This window comes from Tachypleus tridentatus, chromosome 9, assembly GCF_004210375.1.
Source record: "Tachypleus tridentatus isolate NWPU-2018 chromosome 9, ASM421037v1, whole genome shotgun sequence".
Taxonomy (NCBI): Eukaryota; Metazoa; Arthropoda; class Merostomata; order Xiphosura; family Limulidae; genus Tachypleus; species Tachypleus tridentatus.
The window spans coordinates 98,261,473-98,278,800 of NC_134833.1; the positions used below are offsets into that span (position 1 = coordinate 98,261,473).

At 31.0% G+C, this 17,328-nt stretch overlaps 1 protein-coding gene across 1 annotated transcript; it reads left to right on the plus strand.

The window, feature by feature from the left end:
- Window positions 1–1,561: 1,561 nt before the first annotated feature.
- LOC143225839 (transcription factor MafK-like) lies at window positions 1,562–11,278 on the plus strand. The gene is made up of 2 exons (XM_076455946.1): window positions 1,562–1,769; window positions 10,098–11,278. The coding sequence occupies exons 1-2, from the start codon at window positions 1,710–1,712 to the stop codon at window positions 10,500–10,502; spliced, it is 465 nt and encodes a 154-aa protein (XP_076312061.1). The 5' UTR covers window positions 1,562–1,709; the 3' UTR covers window positions 10,503–11,278.
- Window positions 11,279–17,328: the final 6,050 nt, after the last annotated feature.

The window sequence follows — 17,328 nt, forward strand, 5'->3', positions numbered from 1 at the left end:
TGTCACAATCAGCAAAATCTTTTCAGGAAGCAATCTTTTCAAAAAAAATATTGTGCAGTGTAATTAATCTTTGTTTTATCAATTTTACTCATTTCCGATTTCCAATGTCTGGCCATCTTTTGTTGTTCCTTTGATCTGGTTGAACTCGAATACTCATTGTTTAAGTAATGCTTTCTTGGGTTAATAATAACTGTTGGTTCCTTCCAATATTGGCTGTAATAACCACATTTCCCATAATTATTACATTTTGCTCTTTGCAGAATCCTCTTAGAGGACTGGTTTTAACCTCAGTTCCTCACAATATTTTTTCTTCAAGTTTCACTTGAAACATCTATTTTTTGTGGTTTATTTTCTCCATTCTGTGTAGTTAGCTGTTAGTAGAGAAAATTAATGTTTCAATGCTACCGTAACTGATATTTCTATAATTCATAGATTATATGTTCAATAGTTTATCTACATTCATAAAAAATTCAAGTTTCATTTCCAACTAGAAAAAGTTCTTGTACACCTATTTACTTAATCTAGTTCTCATATCCTTGTCCATTTTGGCATCTATAAATTGGTTACATGCCAATGAATACATCATTACACATAAAATATAAGGTAAGGCAATTTGACATGGCTTTCCAAATTGTCTGTTAGTTTACCTAAGATCTTTTGTTTCCTCTGTTTGTTCTAGATCATTTCCCTGGATAATTCTCTCTGGCATATCACTCCAAACTTGTTGTATAAGGTTGCTACCAATGCTTAACAACTCTTAACTGAAAGGATATTCAATGTGAATAAAATAAGCCCATTTAAGTGAACAACAAAATTATTAATTCGTAATTTAATATTTTATTTGCTAACTTTGGTATATATTTCAAAGAATCTAGGAAACTCAAAGTGAATGCCCAAAATTAGGCCAAAATATTATGCTAAAGCGGCGCACAATCGACAACAAATATTACGAAATTCCATTTGAACTGAAAACAATAAGAAATGCAAATAAGCCTTTGATGTACCGTATAGGTGATATGTGCTACTGATCGGATGCTGTCCTCTCACACTATTCACCAGTTTAAAACTATTGACGGCTATGCCTGAGTGCTCGGTCTCTGACTTCGCCGTTTTAACACTCCTACGAAAAGACGTTTCTAGTCCTTATTTCTCCAAGCCCGTTTCCCTGGCTGTGGTTTCGCTAGATAGTAGATAGGGACAGTGGGAATCTCGTTAATCCATTCATTAATGGATTTAAATGGCAATTTCATTTAAATACAAAATTATTAGCCTAATGTTAATAACCTTTCAAGTTGCTCTGGGGCATATTAGACCCCACTTTTCGTAGGAGTGTTAAAAAGTTATGATATATTTAGTGCCCACCCCTAGTTGCACAGCGGAAAGTCTTCAGTCTTCTAATGTTATAATCCACGTTTTGACACCCCTGGTGATCATAGCACAGATAGCCTATTGTATAGCTTTGTGCTTCACTATAAACAAACAAGTTAGCCTTGTGTTACATAAACTGCCGTTGAAAATACGAAGTACATTTTATTTATTGGATATATTTGAATAACTATAGAGGGCGTAGTGTACTGTTTATGTTACGAAAAAAATTGGCAGATAGAAATTGGATGGCTATTGAACAGCAGTTTTCTCGACTTAACTATGTGACTCAGCAAAAAAGCGGTTAACAACGTTAAACTGTAAGTTAAAATATTTCGCAAATCATGAAGAAAGAAGGTAACCGAAAAGAGACCCACAAAAGAACCGAAGACCCTGCCATGAAGGTAAGTGTCTCAGTGTTTATGAGCCAAGTGTTACATTTCGAATTTAATTTTCATTAATGATAAAACGGTTAAAACTTTTTTTCTTATTACTAACAGAAACAGTGTTAATGTTACAATGTTAAATTATGTTTGTAACATGTAGGCTAAGTTTATGATATTAATGCACGTAAATTTACGTAAGTTTATAACGAGAGACGAGATTTAAACTTGTTAATGTTAAGAGAGTTAGGCTCAGTATCTTAATGTAAACAGTAGTGTTGCTTGACTCACGGTTAGCATATGCAATATGTATATGTGAATTAAAATTAGAGGTACTTATATTTCTTTAACTGCTAAGTTTAAAATGGTTTAATTTATTTTTACAAATTGAAAAATTGTCTTAAGACTCTTCTTTACTGGAAACAGAATCCAACAAATGTTTGTTTTATGCTTATTATTAAGGCAAGCCGGAGAACTTGGTATCAAATGGAAGGAAGGTGCAGGTCTTTTTGTCTTGTTTTTGATGCAATTCAATACACAACAACTCTTCAACATATTTGTGGGTTTGGAACAACAAAAGTTTGTTACAAATACAAGTCCAGATAGTATGCATGTGTATAGACTGAATGAAATTTCCTCTTCATTATGCTGTTTGTTTGCCGCTTTGCCCCAGTTGCTATTTGGTCATTGCACCAAAAATTCCAGATGTCCGACATCAAGAATCCCAAATCTACTTGCCAAGTTTGGTTCTGATAGCTTCAGAGCTATGAGAGGTGTTGGTTGTATATACATGCATACAAAACTAAAGTGCAAGAGCTGAATTATTAACATAGGGTATGGAAAACAAGGTGCCATTTGGCCTTTCAAGGTTATTTTTTCACACTATTGAGAAAGAGGAATAATATAAACCTATCTTTTTACTTTTCAGGAAATTGTCGATTTCTCTTTAAAGCTCTTGTAAGTTGGTGGCCTCTACTACCACCAATGGAAGCTTGCACCACAAGTCAATTACCCTGTTAGAAAATTAAAGCATTCTTAACTGGAGCCTAGCCTTGTAATATAAAGGGAGTTAGTTAAACAAAACAATACACAGTTGAAAAAGGAATAAGAAAATAAGTTGACTGACAACTTGCACACTAACAGTAAGAACTTCTTTAAATATATTAAAAGTAAACAAAAAATAGGATTGGAGTGTAGAGTCTCTGAGGGATTATAATGGAAGTCTCATTTCTAATGACTGAGATAGCTGGTGTTAATGATTTTTTTTTCTGTTTTGTAATGAAGACTTAAGCAATATTTCCAATTCTCAACAGTTCCTTGAGGGAAACATGATTTATGAATAAGGTGTTTACATTAATTCTTAGCTTGTTAAGAAAAAAATTGAGAAGTTTAAAGAATGATAAGTCTTCCAGATATACTTCCCCAAGGGTTTTGAAGGGAGTTAAGAATTGGATGTATGAATAACTTGCTTGTATTTTTTTTTGCAAGTTCTTGAGTACTGGGTAAGTACTTGAGGATTAGAGCTTATTGTTTCTCCTGTTATTTGAGGGAGGTAATAAAAATTAATTAGGTAATTACTAGCCTATTACTCTGACATCAAAGGTGGGAAAAGTTTTTTGAAAATTGATAAAAAGATGCTTTTGAAATATATTGTAATGAAGTTTTAATTTTTTTTTGATAATCAGCATGGTTTCACAATTGAAATACCTTGCCATTATAATCTTTCAGATGCAGTGGATGCAGTAAGTTAAAAACGATATTTGATAAATATTTAAATTATGAGAGTTGGATGTGACTTTATTTTTTCTATTTGTTTTGTATATGTTAGACTTGTGTCTTCTTGTTCTGTTATCTTCAGAATATAAAACCAAAAATCAAAAGTCTTTAACTTATGTATCTCCTGGATAATCTTGTGGTATTGAACAAGACTGCTTCTTACCCTTCATTTTCTCAAGAGAAATTATGGGATATTAACCTGTTTGTATGGTATAACCCTTACATCACCAGAATCATCCTAGTTGCCCTCCTTTGAACATCTTCCATTAAGTTGATATACTTTCTTAAATATGGATACAAGAACTTGATAATATTTTAAGTGAGGCCTAAGTAATGATTAGATTAAAGAAGTGATTACTTCTTTTGACTTGTCACGAGTTCGAATTCCCATCACACCAAGCATGTTCACCTTTTCAGTTGTGGTTACATTGTAATGTGACAGTCAATCCCACTATTCTTTGATAAAAGAGTAGCCTGAGAGTTGAAAGTGGATAGTGATGACTAGCTACCTTCCCTCTAGTCTTACACTGCTAAATTAGGGATGGCTAGTGTAGATAGCCCTCATGTTGCTTTGCACAAAATTCAAAACAAGCTAGATCTTTTGACTGATAAAGCTTTTATCAGAACATCAAGATTTTTCCTACTATAGTAGTAAAACTGAATGACTTAGAATTGTGGGAGCATCTCTCATCATCCACTTCAAAAAATAGCAATAATTTTAGTGGATCCTCTCTGAACACATTTTAGTTAGTTAATATTCTTTATTAATAAAAGACCAAAATTGTACAATATTCAAAGTGAGACCTGACTAGTGATTTGTGTAGAGACTTTTATGATATACTTTATATCAATATGTTTATAAGTACACTTTGAAATTCCTGTAGCTGTATTACTAGTAATAGAGCACTGATTTGAAGGCTTAATTATACCAGTTGGTTAGTGATGAGTTAGTTAAGATTTCTCTACTGATATTGATCAGTAGCCAGTAATTACCCAGCTATATCAGCTATGGTATTTGGTATTAATGCAGGTACCATACATTAATGTAGGTAATTTCTACACTAATGAAACAAATTAAAATTTACCCTGTAGGTAATTTTTTTCCTGGTTTCATTTACAACAAAAATGTACAAATAGTATTTATTTTGTGAATGTAAGTCAGAAAATGAATAAAAAGAATAATATTCATAAAAAAGTTTAAAGAAATACTTTCATTAGTACTTATAGAAGAAACACTTAGCAAAATATAAAAAAAACATACACATGTATATTAAGTTTTCATTGTATCTCTTACGTTTCTTTGTTTATAGTAGAACCTTTTCCTACATCCAAACATAATTATTAATTTCACTATAAAAGGTGGTATGAAACTGTTCAGTTTATTTTACAAAATTCAGCCTTAAAGGTCAGAAAATAAAAGATTACTTTCAGCTTTACAGTGCAACTCAAATACAGAGGAGTAAGTCCAACATAATGGTACAACCTCAGGCTTTGTGAGATGTGTCAGCTACAACTGTGCCAGTATGGATTTTCTAGACCATAAATTGGACTAGAAGTCAAATCTAGTATTGTTCATTTCTCTTTCACTTTGAATTATGACATGAAAATTTATGTAGAAATAAATTTTGATGTATGTTTAGGAATAATCTTATTGAAGGTTGGACTACTAACATTCAAAATGGTTATAATTTTAAGATCTTGGTCAGTTGAAAATCCACTCAAAATTACATTTTTTCTGGGAAAAAAAATTGAAATTTCAAAAAAAATTAGAAGAAAATTAGAAACATACTTATTTTTACTAATTATGCATTGAAATTGATTTAATAACATCATTGGAACTAAAATAACTCTAATATTTGCAAAAATTAAAGTATTTTGAATCTTTCCTTTGATTTTCTGGGAAGTCATTTTTGTCTATTTCTCCATTACCAGAAAAGATTTTTAAGATTCTGAAAGTTGCTTTTGCCTTTTTAAAGCATTCTGTACCTGTTGTGCACAGCAGCCTTAAGAGTGGGTTTCTATCTGTCTGTGATGATACTAATACAAACACATTACTGTAATGTTTTAACAAGTTTAGTACTATGGAGATCAAGATCAGTATTTAGAGCACTCAGTAATGTTAAAACTGATGGTCTTCATAGAACTGTGCATGGCCATAATGAGAGCATTGTAACAATGGTTATTTTGGTCATTATATTTAATTTTCTTCAGTGACCATCATTGCATTAATGTACAATGAAAAGCAAAAATGCCAATGTACATTATTGGCTACATACAAAAATTGTTAATAATATGGTTTTTCGTTATATTCGTGCCAGGCCAGTAACCTACCAACCAACTGATGCACTACTATAATTGATTCATATCATTCTGCAATATCACATTTTCATTACAGCTAGAATGCCCAAACCTGTAATGCTATCAATAAACTTTATTAATTTAATTGTTAATAACCACTCACTATCGTTACGTAAGTAAGAAAAAGGTAAAGGCCACATTATTGATTCTGGGTGTACTTTACTATTATATAAGGCCTCAGTATACTGGATTCCATAAACAACAGTCTTTTCTTTTTTCCAAACTTCTTACAATCTAATTAACTAGTCTGTCCAACCATTTACAATATGATTTTCTTTGCTAATGTTTTGTATAGTATATGTGTAAAGGTTTTGAAACCTGATTACACTCAATCCATATCCCTTCCATCATCTAGTTAGCAGGTAACGTCTTAAAAAAAAGAGAGAGAAAACAGATTATTAAGGCAAGATTTCTTCTTTGTTAGTCCATGTTGGATTTCATGTGTGGTATATTCCATGTAATGATTTCTAATGCTTCTTTTATCAGACATTCAAATCATTCCCACCACAGAAGTAAGACAAACTATCGTATAATTTCCACAGCAATTCTTATCACTCTTATTAGACAACAGAAGTAACTTAAGAAGCTCTTCACTCCTCAGGCTTTACCCTCAGAGTCTACTGGTCTACCAAAAATTAAAGGGGTTTTCATATCTGATCTTTGAACTTCTTCAAAACCCTTCAGAAAACCTTATCTGGTCTTGGTGGTGTATCTATTTTTCATCTCTCACTCTTTCTACTTACCACCAAGGAATTAATATGTATAACATCTCGATGTTACTACCTTGTATGACTTATACTTTTGCTAATTTCTTATTGCAATATAATGCTTAATACCCTCGTTATCCTGAATACTTTCAGTCTAAATATTAAGTCTTGCATCATAACTTAATGATTAACTGCAGTTACAGTAATAAACCCTAAAAAGTGTTTAAACATCAATTTATGTGACTAACTCAATTAATTGATATAATTGTTAACCTGTGAGTATTGTTTATATCAGTTTAGTGTCACAATAAGCAATTGGTTAAAGTGATTAACATAATAAAAATTAATGTTTCCGACTATTACTATTTTATGTTATTTGAACCTTTAATGAATCAAAAATAAGAAGAAATTACAAGAATACTTATTTTGATGACTTAGATGGTTCAAATAACATAAAATAGTAATAGTTGGAAACTAAAATAGTAATTAGTGTCATAACTTATGAAAATGATTAACTAAGTATTATGTAAGAATAATTGAGTATGTTTGTGAGTTTGAAAATTGAAATTTAACTGAAATTACACTAAGTTAACTATTCTAAACATTAAATAACACTTTCTCTAATAAAATGGTGCAAGGTAATAACTTCTCTATTGCAGTGGTAGTCTCTGTGAGAGACAAGTAATAATTATTAGTGATTTCTTTTGTGTGAAGTATTAATAAACTATAAATATTTTATTATTAATAGTATACTTTCTCTTTCATAATAAGTTTCATACCTCTTACTTAAAACTGTTTTGTGTACATATAGTGAGCTCACTTGATAGTAATGTATTTTTGTTACTTTAATCATTTTGTAATGTTGTAGTTTACTGTTAATACATGTGTTGAATCATATTTCTGTACTATTAAGAATTCTTTATATTTTCGTTACGCGTCTTTAATTATAAACATTTCATTCAACTTGTGGTTTTTATTAGAGATGATACATGTAAGTTTAAAAATGCATTATTAGCAGTTGATAATTTCATAACTATGTTTTTTTTTATCACTTCAGTTAATGGAGTTTTTGAATCCCAGAAATTTTTTGGTTAACAAATATTGGAGTACCACTCCATTAAACAAAAAATCCAAATGATCTGACACCCAGAAATTTCATACTTGTGTTTGAATCTTATTTCAGTTATTCTTATCACCCTATTTGTTCACATGTTCTTAATTTTTTAATATTAACACAGGATCTCTTCCTTAATCACAGGTGAAATAATGTTTTGTATTAGTAGAGCAAGAACAAGAAATTTGAGTAGTTGTCTCTTGGAGGTTTTGTATTCACAGTTGGAAAGTCTGGAACTTTCTGTATCCAAATATATGATACATGTGGTAGTAGCATATTTGAGTTGGGAGTTATGAGTAGTCTAAAAGAGACAGGGTTTCAGAGTAGCTGCACCACATTATCAGCTGTGTTCATGTACATGTTAATTTATTATCTCTCATTTTCATTCTCAAATCAAATTATATGACCTGTCTTCCTTGTCCATTTTAGGTTGGTGATTGTTTTTGATCTTTTGACGTAGTCGTACCATAAGTATTGTTCAAATAAGCACAGAATCTATCTTTGGGTTTCATAGATAGAGTTGCTTCAACAAGGATTGCCAAAACATCCATTATGATCTTACTCAAAATGGGTACTCAGGTGGTAAGTCAAACTTCTCAAAACATTGGACATACAGGTAATCAAAGGAATAATTGTGACTGATGATGACAATAATGAGTAGCAAAGTTCCAGGACATGGTAAAGTGTATCTATTCAACATTTGTTGGGTTATGGTCTAATAAAACAGATATAACAACAGGTGAAGAAGAAGGTTCATAAATTGAACATGTTGCCAAACCAGAAGTATTCATTAACTTTGGGGTTTCTACTAATTATATGGTTGATTATAATTCAGTTTTTGTCCAATGTCCAGTTTAGAAACTATAAATTGTAATTGCCATGTTTCATTGTGTGCTGCATTTTATACAAGTTTCACCAAAATTCCATAAATTCTGGATTTTTTTTTGTATCTGATATATGCTAACAAGATGCCTTAGGTTGAGGGGAGAGGTTCTGTGTTAAACTCATTTAACTAGTCTTGCCACATGTAAGCCTTCTGTCACTTTGCTATATACCTAACGTTCTGTCACTTTGTAGTTAACTGTAAATGTAATTAACTCCATATGTAAAGAATGGTTATTTAGGTATATATTTTTGCATTAATCCTGTGTTGTTAATTACTTGTTTTTGATATAGGTGTTTGAAATATTTTAAGTTTCTGGTATTTATTCAAATACTAGAGGTTTCATAAACCAGGATACTGTAGTTTTAGATATAATGAAGGTAGGAGTGAAATACAGTAAAAAATAAATGAACATACCTAATATTTATTATGTTCAAACACATTATTACTGTTTGAAAAACCTTATGTCATGAAAATGGTACTAGTATTCATATATTATTAAAATCTGTTTTATTTTAGACAGTTTTTTCCTTTAAAGTTCATATGTTTTGAAGTTGTATTTATGTAACACTGATAAACTAAAAGAACATTTATTTAGCATTGCAGTGAAGAAATTAGTGACTGTAAAATGCACTTTGAAGATAAATATTTATTTTTTTTGTAACACTAGTCAGTGTATGTGACTTGAGAAACTGGTTTATAGATATTTAACACTATGATCATTTGAAGAGAGAACCACCAAAAAGCTTTAACCCATTGTGCATAGATGAGGTTCAAAGTGTGTATGCCACAAACTGTCATTCAACATAGTACCATGTATTTAATGTCAGAATTATCAACTGTTGCTTTTACTCAACATTACTGATTTAGCAACAATTCATGGTAAAGGAGAGGAAATACCAGACATAATATATATTATTCATGCAAAAATTGTAGATATGCATTGTAGAGGTTCTAAAGGTTATGCAAGTACAATACACTCAGTGTCTAATGGATAAAAGTGTTTTTATTCTTCATAAGAACATCTTGTATTCTGACTTGTCAAAGTCTGAATCAGACTGATGTTATCAGTTCACAGACATGTTTTGAATACAAATAAATTTGTAAGACTTCTGGTTTGTTGTTTATGACAGATTTGTACATTTTACTGAGCTTGCTACCTTTTGTGTAGAAACACTAAGTAAGTTTGGTATTATATTGAATGTTCCTTCTCCAATATGGCGTCAGTCTGAAGGAAACAAGACGAAGAGAAAGTATAATAGAAATAAGTAAAAAATGATTATGCTTATCACTGTTGTCGTTTTTTAAAAATATAAATAATTTTCTTGTGAAAGTAGACTTACAAATAACTAAAATGTCATGATATTTCTTTGTAGTTTAAAAAAAATTCAGCAGAGTAATATTAGTTTTATGCAAGAATCTTCCACTATTTTCATAATAGTTATACTTAAGTTAGGCTTATTCTAATGCAGTTTTGTAAATTTTAAGCTTTTCTTTTTTCTGATTCAAAGCAAGATCTTGATGATGGGAATGAGAGCAGTGGAAGTGAACTAGGAAGAATGCTAATAAGTGATGATGAGCTTGTTAGTTTATCTGTTAGAGAGCTGAACCGACATCTCAAAATGTCTGGCTTGAATCGATCGGAAATTGTGAAAATGAAACAACGTCGGAGAACGCTAAAAAATCGAGGTTATGCTGCTAGTTGTCGAAATAAACGGATGGAACAGAAAGATGAACTGGAGCATGACAAGACTGTAACTGTAACAGAAATCAACAAACTTAGAGAAGAAAATCGTAAAATTCAAGAAGAAATTAACAACATTCGTGAAAAGTATCTAGCACTCAAACAGTATGCCCAGCAACAGAACATACCAATACCAAAAGAACTAGAATTTAGTTTTGAAACTAAGATTTAATATATATGTGAAGTATGCATCAGCATATTATCTACATGATAAGTGTTTCTTATGCAAGTTATTAGTGTCTTTTCAAAATAACGTGTGTAGCTTATGTCACACATTAATGTGTGTTAGGTACTATAGGTTTAATGGTTTTTCTTTTCACTTTAGAAATGGATTATAAAACATTCTTGCATTCAAGATCTAATATTTTTTTGTTTTTTGTGTATTAACTGATGTAACTTAACACAATGTTTTTTTCAAGAAGCTTGGTTTTCCAAATATCTTATTTGAAGTGTCCATTCCACTGTGTATAATTTAAACTATTGTAAGGGAATTGTAATAAAATGAAGCCAACTATTTTGTTTGAAGTGATCCAGATAAAGCTTTAATGTTTTTTTTTAAATGCAAAAGTATTTCTTACTCTTGTTAAACATTAAGAACTTGTAGATAAACAATCTATAGATAAAGTATAGTTATTCGTTATGACATCATCTCTAAAATATGTCTAGTATAGAAAATCATCAAATGTTCTATAATTCTCTGAAAACTAGTTTTCTAATTTTCTGCAAGGTACAGGCAATACAGTATTTTTTTATTACAGTGAAAATGTAAATAGTTTGGTTTTATTTAGCCTTCATCAACAAATTACTTTCTATACAGTTCTTGTAGTTTTAAAGTTGGAATTTCGTTGTACTAAATATTTTTATAAATGATGCAAAATTTGTAATTTTAAGTTGTTTAAAAAAGTGATACATTTGTTGTAACTTTTAAAATTAAAAACCATTTTTTAACAGAAGAATGTTTGTGGTTGATTCATGTTTCTTAATATATGTAGTAAGTGTAAAGAAGAAAACTATATTTTGTAAGTGTACAGTATGTTAATGTTGTAGATATCAAAAAATAGTTAAGACAACATACAAAAGATGTTTTTTCTTTAAATTGTTGTATAATGTATTTATTAGCATAATGTTATGTTCAATAATATATTAGTATTGTAAAATACATCTAGAAACTTCAAACCTTTTGTCTCAGAACTGTGTTTATGCTTAGTTTTGTCTCAACCTTATCTTTCTTGTATTAAGACATAATTGCACTATTACAACAGAGTGTACTACAGAGGGTTGAGTATGTTATATTAAAATGGTTTTGAATATTCATATCAACAAGTTACATCACATCCACAGCTGGTATGAACTTATTGTAGAATTTATCATAACTATGTTTTGACATTGTTTAGTGTTTCATAGGTAATATGATATTGCTTAAAATAAACATTTTTGATAAGGATATGCAACAGATCTTTCTAGCAAGAAATTTTCTCATACTCAGGTCATAAAGCTATGTTTTGATTGGCAACTTAAAGTTTCCAAGATAGTTATATCCCTTTTCCATAATTATGTTGGAAAACTTAGGAATATGGATAAATGTGATGAATAAGGACCATCTAGAAACAGAATTGAATTTTTGTGTGGAAAAGAGGCAAACAAAGTATGAGCAGATTCCCCCACATAAGGCTTTCAATCATACCTCTTGTTCAATTTTCACATACTTCTAACAGTTGGAGAAGAAAATGGGTATTCATGCTATATTGTATAAAGACATACAAGTTAAACTGCCAGACATAGCCCATGAATCTGTGTGTGACAAGACTGTTGAAACAACTGGCAGGAAACTGTCTTCACATGCACTAGATGGACTATTGGAAAAGTGGTGTGCTTTAAATATAATCTTACCATATATGCTTTTTAAGTGTAAACTATGCTGCAATGCTATTGCCAAGAAGCATAGCCATCAGATACAGCATGGTGAGATATGACGGTGTAGATGGTGGTGGTGTAGTGAGGCTCCAAAATCACTGGAATATGGCACAGTCAACTTCACTATTTCAAATTAGGGTAATTTAATGAGATATTTGCTTTTCTGAAAGGATTCTTAATGAATGTGATTCAAGAAGCTTGAGTACCTGATTAGATTATTCAATTTATTATATGTTGGGATTAAGGTTTGTTTTTTATAAATACACATTCAATAATTTGCATGGAAGGCTTAACAGATTCTAATATTTATACTGCTCCTTTCACACAACTGCTCCAAACATTACTGTCCAAACTTTAAAAAAAATTGCAACTTAGTATATTTTGAAGTTATTATGCAAGTATTAACTATTGACAAATTGCATTAATTTTAATAATTGTTTAGTTAGGGTAAGGTAACCAAACAAAAACATGCTACAGTATGAAAAATAAAAATAAATGCATTGTATACGGTGAGACCATTCATCTGTGTAATTAATTGACAAAACTGAAACATTTATATGGCTTTTAAAATTTTATTATAAAATGTAATTGCCTGACATGCAGAAACATCAACAAATTGTTAAGGGTTTCACCTTAACTTTCCAAAAGTTAAAAATTTAACCATTTGTTACGTAAACTGTTGACATGTGCATAACAATTTCTTATCAAACTAGATTTGATCAAATGTCTTCTACCATGATTCAACACACATTTTTCTTTGGCTGTTTGATAGTTTAGCTTAGGTGGATTTGGCTTTGTTTTTGTCAACACATTTTTTTTTTCACTGCTCTTCAAGAAACCATTGTGTTGCTCTGTACTTAATAAACCAACAAAAATTGCACTACCTGCTGAATATTTCTTTGTCATAACTGAAAGATTCTCTTAGCATCATCAGGTAAATATATCTTGTGTACTGGATCTTCAACTAATGCTCTACAGGTCAGTCATCTTAATGTACTTTATATTCGAGTCATGACATCCTTGTCAAATCCTTTATTGTCATTTGTATGTTGATTGATAGTTATGTTCTTGGTGTGGTTTATTAATTTGTGTTTTAGTACATTTATGAATGACTGTGTAACATATCTGTGTGCAACAGGTTTTATTTTGACCCAGCACATAAATACTCAACACTATATTGTCGATCACCCTTTTCATCAGTTTCTACCATCTGTCTTACCTGATGGCAAAACAGCTACTGTTGGCAGACATAATCCATTAATGTTACCTCCAGTCTCATTGCCAATTATCTATTATATTGACCAGAACTGAGGTTGCTCTGTTCTAGCTTGCAAATGCCAGACCACCCATCATTGCAACAATTCTTTTTCATCCAATCCTCTTGTATGCTGAGATTAAACTTCTCAGTGCCACGTAATGGCAGCTATTTTCTCCAGTTCTGTAGTCATAATAACAGTCATAAACCTTTAATTTATCAACAAAGGCTCAATGTTCAGAAGCGAACTTCTTTTAGATCTATCAACTTTCTCTTTAGCAGCCATTGCTTCTCACCACCTGTTACCCTAAGTAATGAGTTACTGACTCCTTAAAAATATAATTTTCTTGGCTTCAAAGCTTCAACTCTTATAACTCAAATATTAAGAAGAGGACTGAAAAGTTACAAGTTTCCAGAAAATGTATATAATGAATTTATGGTCATGGTACCAAATTTTCTGTTTCCAACCTGTGGTATTCTCAGATTTACTGATGTCTCTCAGAGTTTAATGGGTAGGGAACATTGAATATCAGGATATTTGATAGTAGCTGTATCATAAAGCAGTACCTGAAAATCTGTTCTTTTAGAAATAAGCATAACTTACAAGAAAGAGACTGGACAATTTTTATTCACAATCATACAAAAGCATAATTCAATGAAAGTATACATGTGCCCTTACATGAAGAGATTATTTCTAAGTTATGAAAAATTAGGAGTTTATTCAAATATTTAGGAGTTTAAATCTATGATTTAAAATTTTATCAAGTTGTTCAAAACCTGTAGAAAGTAGTTTTTGCATATCATGTACTCTGAAGCTAATGCTTAATGTATTATATATTCTTCCTTTAATAGTGAGAGAACCAGTCCTTACATACACAAACAAAAGAAAGGTTAGACTACTCAGGGCATGTGACTGTAGATTAATTTTGATTCATGTTAAGGGCAGTTTACGTCCTTGGATTGTCACCTGACTCACCAACAACAATGTCCTGCCATCTTGCTACAGCATGCGTAAAATTGCAATTATCTTTCGTGCTAGAGAATTCGTGTGATACCCCAGTACAGCGGTCTAGTTCCATGTGTAATTGGCGTAAGGAGAACTTAACTGTTCTTATAATCAACTTGTTATACAGGGAATTAAACATACACTGTATGCACAGAAATGTCGAATAATTATACATATCCATGAAGGGGAAGTAAAACACGTGATGTACTTGCACGACACATAATGATTAACTTTAAGGTTTTACCAGCTAAATTGACATTAAGAAACATATATAAAAATTTACCAACGTTCTATGTGAAAACAGAAAAATATGAAATTTCAATTAATAGCACAATTCAATTGATATTATAGCCTTCATCCAGTTTGTTTTATATTCAATGCAATTGTCTCGTATATACAATAGAATGCTTACACTGGGTGCTATAAAAAAAGATAATACTTGAACAAAAGTTTTTTCGTAAGTAAAAAAAAAATCACTTTATGAAGTCTACATTGAATACAAGGATAACAATTAAACTATTATCCAAGTATATTAAACATTGTTATGTTTAAAAGATTGTGATTTTGAATGTAGTCACATCAACTTTCTACCTTCAGACAGTTAACCGTTACTAAACAATAACCCCGCCGATATAGGATATGCATATTTATTGAAGTTTCTAGTTCCGGTTTTCCAGTATATCAGCGACACATTTACGGACTTAACTACGCTAAAACCGTTGGAAGTTAATTCCATGTGGTGGACAGAGTGCAGCTAACCTCTTCTGTAATTGCTTTGCACTAAAACAAACAATATTATTATTTTCGCATAAATTATCTAATATTTTCTATAGGGATAAACCATGAAACTAAAAATCATTCTGTAAGTAGCACGTGTTTTGAAGTCTGAAACCTATTTTGATGTATAGTTATGGAACCAACACAGTATAATTTGTTGCATTAGATAATTTCAAGTCTGAATACGATATACATTAACATTAATACGTTAACATGAGAAATTAAACCTTGAACAATCATATAGTGTTTGAGGAAATACTTCAAAAACCTTCAAATATAGAAATAAGAATCAATACTTAAAAGACATAGGCGTAAGAAACAATAAAATATTAGTAGGGATAGTTACAAATGTGTGTTTGATTAATACGCGTGAAATGTTTATATTTAATGGCACCATGATATGATAGTTTAATGGTACGCTCATTGAATTCTAGTGTAACATAAAAGGTTTTTAAAATAGTGTTAATATAAAGAAAGTAGATATATTTTTGTTATTAAACAATGTTTTGGAAATAGGATACATACAGTAGTCCAGAGTAATCAACTACCATGATACTTCAGTCATTATTGTACACTAGTTTAAAAATAATTTCAGTCACTTAGTAGCACTCTCTTGATAATCCTTATGTATATGTTTAAGTTACATATCTTCACATCGTAACAATATAAACTGCTAATGCTATAAACTCACAAGTTCATATTTGGTTGCTATGGCCACTTTAACTACTCCAGGTTCAGATATAACCATTCTTAACTTAGAATTGCTTAGTGTCCACCCTCTGACAGAGCAGAACTTGTTGAATGACTCGAATCTCAGGCCTTCTGATCTGTAACTCAATATACTAATTAATTAGGCTATACCCGGCCCAGTTATTACAAAAACACCTGAAATGATTTGAAATCTAATTCTTAATAATCGAGTAACATCTTTTGACATTTCACAAGAAACAACTCAATAAAAAATAGATTAAACTTGTTAAGCATTACATGAACGATATTATTCTTTGACTGCTGGCTTTCCTTTTGAGAGGACTTTTCAACTCCCATTTCAAATGAAAAAATATAATGTATGAAATGTGTAGAAAAATGTGGGTCTACACACACACATGCAGCTATAATATGTGCTTGTTAGTGGACACCTAATATCTGAAATTTGTATTAAATGCACACCCACAGAATCATGGTAATACAAGTTCTATGCTCTAAACTTCTGGATATGTACATGACGTCACAGAAACTTTATAGATTTCTGGGTACCTGTCTGGAATTTTTGATTTAACAGTTATCACTGATGGGCCAATAAAATCAAAAGAAGTGTTGAACAACGAGTCCTTGTCTTTCAGACCCTTCTTTTTTATTTTTGGGTCTAAAACAAACATAAAAGGTTCAAAGTTATCACACTTTGGTTTGGATAAGTCATTAGTTGTCTTGGTATCTACTTCTGTAATTTTGGTGTCAAATATTACTGATGAAGGTGTCATGTCGACACAGTTCGAGTTGTATACATCAGTAGTGGTCACAGGGCGTCTTTCTAGAGTTTTAAGATCAACAACTACTGTAGGTGGTACCAAACTGTCATAGCTTAGCTTAGTTACTTTATTTTGCGTTTCAGAGTGTAGTTTGGAACTTTGAGATATTACAGTAGCTTTATCAATAGGACATTCACACTTGGATAAGTAGTCTTCTGTCCTCGGTCTGGTTATTGTTTCTGATAAACGATTTGATGAATCTTTGTGGCTAGTCGACTTCTGAAAAGTTTCTTCATGTTCCACGACGATTAAAGGGATTTGTAAGTTAGAAACTTGTGAAACACTTTGTAAATCTTGAGATTTTGTGCTATCATACGAATCAGATTTTAACTTCTTCGGATCAAGAATTATTGCAGAAGAAGCCAAACGATCTTGTGTAAGGGGATTGTTTGAAAATTGTACTCTATTTCGATTCAGTTGTTCTTGATTATTTAATGTTATTGTGGGAACCGAATAAATATGATTTTGCTGCTGAGGGTGAGTGCTTAACTCGCTTAAGATAGTCCTTTGCTCATTA

Excerpts from the sequence above, each read along its gene's own strand:
- LOC143225839 (XM_076455946.1), top strand. The coding sequence starts at position 1,710 with ATGAAGAAAGAAGGTAACCGAAAAGAGACCCACAAAAGAACCGAAGAC. Across the intron at positions 1,770-10,097 it reads CCGAAGACCCTGCCATGAAG|CAAGATCTTGATGATGGGAA; the intron begins GTAAGTGTCTCA and ends TCTGATTCAAAG.